This window comes from Gossypium raimondii, chromosome 3 (assembly GCF_025698545.1).
Source record: "Gossypium raimondii isolate GPD5lz chromosome 3, ASM2569854v1, whole genome shotgun sequence".
In the NCBI taxonomy this organism is placed as follows: Eukaryota; Viridiplantae; Streptophyta; class Magnoliopsida; order Malvales; family Malvaceae; genus Gossypium; species Gossypium raimondii.
The window spans coordinates 23812180-23820957 of record NC_068567.1 but is presented as its reverse complement, the minus strand read 5'-3'; the positions used below and the strand labels follow the sequence as shown (position 1 = coordinate 23820957).

Below are 8778 nucleotides of genomic sequence, written 5' to 3'. Positions count from 1 at the left end.
TACAATGAGAAAATTGATTTTTAGTGAATAAAGGTCAAAACCATCAAATAGTGAAATAGGGGAGACTTTAATGAATAAACTGTACTAATTGGCTAAACCAAAAATTCTAAAATATTTATGGTAAGATAATATATGAGTCTAGTTTCAGGGAAAATTTACGGATCTAAATTTTGAGTTTCGTAACTCGAGTTATAGTTAAATTAGTGACTTCTGTACAGGTGCACAACATTATGGTGAACAGTGAAATAAATTTTAAAAGCAAAGTTTTATGCTCGAACTAATAAGTTAAGTCAAGTAACACCCAATGCTCAACTCCGGAAACGGTATCGGGTAAGGGGTGTTATAGAGTCATTTTTGTTGTGGCATGTATATAGGGTTTGATGTGGTTAAGGTTAACATGTTAGTTGAATTGTAATTAAGCTATTATGGTTTTAAATTGGTAAGGTAAGTTTTATGATGATATTATTTTGGTATGTAAATGTTTGTGCTTTTGGTTAGACATTGTTTTGATTTAGTATCCTTAATGATGTTGAAATGTGGTATGGCTATTGTGATAGGTAGTGTATGGTGTTGAACATGTTGGACTTGTTTATGGTATGTGTTTGGAATTAAGTAATGGTAACATGGTTGTTAAACGAATAACATGTGTGCAATGGTAAGCTTTTAGGTAATGTGATTATGGTATTTGCGTGACAATTGTGGTAGCAATAAGGATACATTGGTATATTTGTTCTATGAATTCGGTATGTTTTAGATGTGTTTAAGGTGTTTTTGAATAGGTCATTTTGGTTGAAAATAGGGTGGCTTGCTGTCTAATAAGAATGGTTGTTTTGGCTTGAAAATGAAGTCATTTAGCTACACATGGCCTGAGACACGGGTTGTCACACAGCCGTGTGCCAGACACGGTCACACCACACGGTCATGTGTCAAATTGATTTTAAGTGCCGGATTCATATGGCCTGCGACTCGGCCGTGTATCCCAAGTCAGTATGTAGCACAGTCTGGCACATGGCCTATGACACGGCCGTGTGACCAAACATCGAATGCACATAAGGTTGGTACACGGTCGTGTGACCCTATTTCAAATATACACACAAGTAGACACATGGGTTAGGACATGACCGTGTGTCCAGACTTTGAATGTTCACACGATCTGGGCTATGTCACACGGCTGCGTGACCCCTGTTTCTCAAATTTTCATGTTGTTCCAAAATTTTATGTTTTGTTTCAATTTGATCCCTAGTTACTTCCAAAGTTATTTTAGGTCCTATAGGCTCGACTTAAGGCCCATAAGTGTATTTTTGCTTTAATAACATTGAGTTGTGAAATGATAACATTTGAATTACATAATTGTTCCTATTTTGATGTTAAATGTTCCGAATTGTATCGTGATTCTCTGTAACCGTAATTCAGTGATGGTGACGGTGACTGTGATGGGTTAGGGGTGTTATAGGTACCATATGGTCCTACTAAAAACAGTTAGTCACATTATGATGACTTACTCTCAACGTCATGACGAGAACAAGAAGTGAGTTACGTCGCATTGACGTATTCTCAATTTCACGACGAGATCAATTCAATGAGTTACATTATGACCTTGAACCCCTGAAGTTACGATGTCAACCTGATAGTTTGAAAACTTTACATGTTGGTCCTTATTTGACCTCGAGTTAGTAAAAGAGCTTTTGTAAGATCGTATATGACTCAAAAAATCATTTTATAACATATTTTTATTGTGTAATACACTTATCAGTATACATATAAATTGTTAAATTTTGTTGTAACCGATCATAGTTGCTCCAATAACGAATGTAACATCCTATAACTTGGACCCGGCGATCAGGTCGGGTATGGGGTGTTACATTCTACCACAATATTAGCTTTCTCCAGATGGGTAGCCAATGACAAGGTTACAATATTAAAAGAATTCCTCCCATATTTGCTACCTCAAATTTAATTCTTTCTAAGAGAGCAAGTAATTCAAACTCTTATGACAAATGAATATGTGGCACTTCTCACCATAGAGTTAGTGTCTCCTAAACTTCAAAGCAAAAATAACCATTGCAAATTTCAAATCGTGCATGAGGTAGTTCTTGTGAGGTTTGAGTTGTCGCAAAGCATACACAACCACTTTTCCATTTTACATCAGCATACATCCAAGTCCATTGTGTAAAGCATTGTTAAAAATCACAAAATCCTTTCTAGACTCAGGTTGCATCGAAATAGGTGTCTCGGTCAAAGTTGCTTTCACTCTCTCAAAGCTTTGCTGGCACTTATCTGTCCAATCAAACTTGACATTTTTCTAAAGTAGCTTAGTCAACAGAGAAGCGATCATCGGAAATCCTACAAAATAAACTTAAGCATAGTTGGGTGTAGGGTGTTATAACCATGTCACCAAAGTTAACGACAGTTAATAGAATTGGATAAAAAAGACAAGCGCAATTAGTTGAATGACCATTTTTGCAACTTTTTAAAGTTGGGTGATCAAAAAATAACTTAAGTTGGTTGGGTAACTTGCAATGTACTTTACCCTATACTTTATCTTTTCCAAGAAAATTTAGTTTAATTGTTTCAAAGTCTTTGATTTGGCTAGTTAATATCTTTTCTACAAAATAGTGTAATGTGGCAACAAAAAAGTGGCTAAACAAAAATATATACTTTAATCGATATTTTAAAATAGAAATACCACAATAATGGATTTGATAAAGTAAAATGGCCAAATTTACCATTATCCCTTTGTTGATTTCTTGTTTCATGATATTGACTCAAGTGGTATATGTAATCAACCACAATAGTAAGTAAATGTTCAATCACTGATTGAAAGTAAATGTTCAATCACAGATTGAAATTTTCTTTCTCTTATATATGGGTTTTGTGTTTTATAATCAAAACTATAAATTATATAAAAAATTATCAATTAATTTTGATAAATTCATTGAGAAAAAATCTATAAATTCTTAAACTTTTACAAGATTAAGCTTTTTCATGCTTAAGGGTGCAAAAGCTCTCAAACTTAAAAAAAAAAGTAATTAAGTCTGTGCTTTTTTTTTCACTTAATTAGATACTTGAACTTTCAAAATGCATCAAAAAGACCCTCAAACTTTTCAAAAAAAAATTAAGCCCCCCCTTTTTTTGCACCCAATTGGTTATTTGAACTGTCAAAATACATCAAAAAGGCCCTTTGACCTTTAACTTTAACAATTGACCGTTAAAATTATATGGCCTCAATTCTTTTCAGTTAAAGCCACCCTATGTCATAATCATGACGTGGCATGTGGTAAAAAATTATAAAAAATAGAAATCAATAAAAGTTATAAAAAAATATAAAATTTTAATAAAAATATAAAAATAATAATAAAAATTATAAAATTATAAAAAATTATTAAAGAAATTATAAAATGCATAAAAATGTCCTTTAACCATCAACTTTAACCGTTAACCGTTAAAATTAACAACACCCAATTTTATTTTAGTTAAAGCTATCACATGTCCAACACGTGACATGTGACAAAACTAATAAAAATAAAATCAATGAGTTATAGAAAAATTATAAAATGCTTCTTTTTGTACGATAATTTTATAATTTTTCTATATTTTATATTTTTAACGATTTTATAAAATTTTACAATTTTATTATTTTTACGATTTTATAGTTTTTTAATTTTAATAAAATTTAAATATATTTTATATTTTTATTTAAATTTAATAAATTTATAACTTTTATTGATTTTTATTTTTTATTATTTTTGCTACATGTCATGCCATGGTTGACTCATGATGTCTATAATTGAAAAAATTAGGGATAGTTAACTTTAATAATCAACTGTTAAAGATAAAGTTAACGGTCAAAAGGCAAATGCATTTACCCTTTAAGTACCCCAATTGAGTGAAAAAAAAATAATAACGGCTTCATTACTTTTTTTCAAAAATTAAAACTTTTACACCCTTAAGCCTTTCCTTTATAAATAAATCCTAATAAAATAAATCCAAAATGATGAAATACAAAATTTTCAATCTAATTAAATTGATTTTAATTCTAAATGGTTTAGTTTAATTAATTTTAATTATTTAATGGGTTTACTCAATTTTTAACGTATAAAAATGGCATCAACTGAATTGACCAACGCACATCCCTATCATTTAAGCGGAGAAAAATCATTCGATTGAAATCCGTTGGGCACATCGGATTTTGACAATGTTATACTGCCCCAGCATTGTAGTAAATACAAACATCCATCATTCACCATCAAGCTTTAAAAGGCAAATAGAAGTCCGAAAAGAACCCATCCAAAATACAAAGAGCCACGACATCCGTACATATAGTTGTAAATCTAAATTTGACCCCAGCACAACATAAATATATCACCCAACGACACTCAATCCAAGGACAACTCAAATCTCAGACCATTTAAAACAAAAACTATAAAGACTCCTCCGTTAAGCTCCAACTTCCTCTTCTTCCTCCTCCAGCTCGTCCTCGTACTCATCATCTGCAGTTGCATCCTGGTATTGCTGGTACTCAGCAACTAAATCATTCATGTTACTTTCAGCTTCAGTAAATTCCATCTCATCCATTCCCTCGCCGGTGTACCAGTGCAAGAAAGCTTTCCTTCTGAACATTGCTGTAAACTGCTCACTAACCCTCCTAAACATCTCCTGAATTGAGGTCGAATTTCCAATGAAAGTGGATGCCATTTTCAGACCCTTAGGTGGGATGTCACACACACTAGACTTGACATTGTTAGGGATCCACTCCACAAAGTACGACGAGTTCTTATTCTGGACATTAATCATTTGCTCATCAACCTCCTTAGTGCTCATCTTACCACGGAACATGGCACAGGCAGTTAGGTAACGGCCATGGCGTGGGTCAGCAGCACACATCATGTTTTTAGCATCCCACATCTGCTGAGTCAGTTCAGGCACAGTCAGTGCCCGGTACTGCTGTGATCCTCTGGATGTCAAGGGAGCAAATCCAACCATGAAGAAGTGTAATCGTGGGAAGGGGATAAGGTTAACGGCCAGCTTGCGGAGATCAGAGTTTAGTTGTCCAGGGAACCGCAGACAGCATGTCACACCGCTCATGGTAGCAGATATGAGGTGGTTAAGATCACCAACTGAGTCAAATTAAAAGAAGACCATAAGCACAGATACCTGAGCATGTATACGCTGGAAATAAATTCCACTAAAAGAAGCTACTCGAAATTTTAGAAGATGCAGGACATGAAAATACTAGTTATTATCCCTAAGTCGTAGAAAACCAATGCTAACATTCATTCATGACACGTTATGTTTGTATGGACAAAAGGTGGATATATCTCTGATTAAGAAAGTTACTTATGAGCAACCCAACTAAGACTAAGTAACACATATAGGAGCTAATATGCTAGTAGAATTAATTTTTCAAAACATTTTAGTACATGAGTTAGCAATAAACGAAGGAACTTCTTTTAGCGCTAGTTTAGTATTATTTTGAAAAGACCTTTTAAAAATATAGTAGAAAAGTGCTTTTAAAAATATTGTGAAAAATATTTTTGAGAAGTGCTTTGAGAACTACTTTGAAAAGTCAGATTCAAGTTTTGAGTCTTTAGCATTAGTGTCAAAAAGTGTTTTTGATAAATAAAATATCAATTTTAGACATGGTATTATCAAGTAACAAATATGTATTTAAATAATGTTCAAATTAGTTAATATTATTATATTTTAGTAAGAATATAAAAATAATTTATTATAACTTATTGTTAATATTTTAATATATGAAATATAAATTTTAAATATTTTAAGCAATAAATATTAATTATTTATAAAATTTAATTAGAATATATAAACTATATTTTAAATAATTAGATATAACCATTAAATATTTGAAATTAGATATTAACACATTTATATTATTTTAAAAATACTTTTTTATTTTAATTAATAATTTTAACACATTTGTAATTAAGCACTAAGAAAAAAAGGAGAGTACTATGTTGTTGGAGAGGTAAAAAGTAATTAAGCAGTAAAAGTACTTTTGGTGGAGGAAAACCTAACAATTTTAACTTATTTTCGAAAGTGCTTTTGAAAACTCAAAATTTCAACCAGAAACACTTGTTTAGCACAAATTTTCTTTCAAAAGTTTTTTTTTAAACAATACTAAACAAGGCCATACTTATTTTGAAGAGGACTTATTTTTTACTAAATTTTACTCATATTTCTAGTTTCAAGTTTAAAACTATGCTAATTATTCTTTATGTTACGACAAACAATTTTAATCCTTATGTAACAATTTAGTTTTCCCTTGTATTATATAACCAAACGAGGCATTAGAGCGATAGATTTTAACTTACAAGTTGGAGTGGCAAGCTTGAGAGTACGGAAGCAGATATCATATAGAGCCTCATTGTCCAACACCATACATTCATCAGCATTTTCCACAAGCTGATGAACAGAAAGGGTCGCATTGTATGGCTCAACAACTGTATCAGATACCTTGGGAGAAGGGAAGACCGAAAATGTCAACATCATGCGATCTGGATACTCCTCCCTGATCTTGGAAATAAGAAGGGTTCCCATTCCAGATCCAGTACCACCACCCAAAGAATGGCAAACTTGGAATCCTGTCACAGTTGCCCATAGAGTGAGATTTGGAGGTATAACCATTTTCTGGTGGATATGCAAGACAAAATGAAAGGTGGTGACCAAGATGAGAAATTAGGAATCGTTATCAGTGCAGGGATTGACCATCTATTGTACCAAAAAGCAACAAATAAGAAATGAGATGCTAAAGCAACAAGTAGTTCACAACAGAAAGTTAAGAGCCTATGAAGGAACCAAAGCACAATAAATCAAGATACATTTCCAGTCATAATAATTACAGAAAACAGAAACAAATGGGTTGAATATTGAGGACAAACTTGGAATCATCTGTAAATCTACCATCGTAAGTAAACCGAGACAAAAGAGCCTATCATGTGACGAACTAACAAAGAATAACAAGAGTACCAAGCAAGAAGAACAAATTATAACCCTAGCTTCGATGACATATTAAACATCTAACCTAAAAACAATTGGCTATAGGGAAGGTTTAACTTAAATAATGTGGTATAACACCACTTTTAACGCAATGCATCTTAAAGCTTTGATGGGAATTGCAAAAAGAAAATGGAAACTCCTACTATCCAAAGTTTGAGGAAAACATAAATCAAACAAATACTTTTGAAAAAGAAGAAGCTAAACGCAACCACAATTCACTTCAAAGAGTTCAAACAAATTTCATGCCCTCCAAGCCAATGGAAGAAATAACCCACGTCGCTTAATAAAACCTCCATGTTGTTTATAACAATTTTACTTCAAAATAGAAGTGTTCAATAGGTATAACAGACTAGAAGACATAGTCCAGACTAAGGAGAAATATATATGATCAGCACTAAAGATGAAATAAAAGACCTAACTAAAATCCACCGAAAGAGGAGAAAGGAAAATGAAAGAAAATCTCCTGGAAAACACCCAAAATAGCTCACTGAACCCAAGAACCAAAAATAAATTATGAGATCCTAAATCGACGGGGGTGAAAGGATAAATTTAACATTAAAAAATGAAAGAAAAAACAGAGATCTCAACAAAACCTATAGGTTAAAAGTGCTTTGGGGAAAAGAAAAAAAAGGGTCAAAGCTGTAGGGTTTATACCTTGCAAGCAATCACAATTCTCAGCCTCTTTCCTGACAACATCAAGAACAGAATCAATTAGCTCAGCTCCCTCCGTGTAATGACCCTTGGCCCAGTTGTTGCCAGCACCAGACTGTCCGAAGACGAAGTTATCGGGGCGAAAGATTTGTCCAAAAGGACCAGATCTGACGGAATCCATAGTGCCCGGCTCCAGATCCATGAGAACAGCGCGTGGGACATACCTTCCACCACTGGCTTCATTGTAGTAGACATTGATGCGATCCAACTGAAGGTCGGAGTCACCATTATATTTTCCAGTGTTGTCAACTCCATGCTCGTCGCATATGACTTCCCAGAACTTAGCCCCGATCTGGTTCCCACATTGACCACCTTGGATGTGCAAGATTTCTCTCATATTTTTTGTTTTCTTTGGCGTTTTACTCGGGGAAAATGGATTGCCTGCTTTGCGTTTTGTGGTGAAATGGAGGAATGGGAGTGAAGAATGGGCAATATATTGTTGTATTGGCCAATCAATGAAGTTTGCTTTTAATAGATGGAGTTGAGTTGGTTAAAAATAAACCGACAGATTTTTTTTTTTTTGTTATCCACTTCCCAAAATCAATACTTCCATTTAAAACCCCTTTTTTCCTAACATTTTTCGTAGTTGTAATGACAAAATCTTGCGCTTTTTTATGTGCGTCGGAGTAAATATAATTTACTAATTATAAAATTTTGGTAAATATAATTATTCAAGTAAGATGTTAGCCATATGTGCCGAACTAGTTGTAATAATAATAATAATAATATTATTATTATTATTAAAATTAAATCGTTCTAATTACAATAGAAAAGATAAATTTTATCTTAATCCTCGTATCTCATTACATAGGTTATAATGTATCCAACAATATTCTTTATAATATAATAAATTATGAATGACGTTTAACTGTGTTAAAATATATTGTTGTTAATGGTAAAATTATGAAGACATCAATTCTAATGATCATATAATCAATTATCACTAAGATAATTATAGTAACTATTACATAACAATCACTAACAAGCTCTTAGTCCAATAGTAAGAGTATTATGTTATGGATATGAGAGTTTGGGTTTAATTCTAAACAA

The 8778-nt window shown here is 32.7% G+C and overlaps 1 protein-coding gene across 1 annotated transcript; it reads right to left on the bottom strand.

Moving 5' to 3' along the window:
• Positions 1 to 4139: 4139 nt before the first annotated feature.
• LOC105793899 (tubulin beta-5 chain) lies at positions 4140 to 8180 on the bottom strand. The gene is made up of 3 exons (XM_012622797.2): positions 7672 to 8180; positions 6333 to 6602; positions 4140 to 5117 (listed from the first exon to the last, which is right to left on the bottom strand). Exons 1-3 carry the CDS (start codon positions 8063 to 8065, stop codon positions 4438 to 4440), a joined length of 1344 nt encoding a protein of 447 aa, XP_012478251.1. The 5' UTR covers positions 8066 to 8180; the 3' UTR covers positions 4140 to 4437.
• Positions 8181 to 8778: the final 598 nt, after the last annotated feature.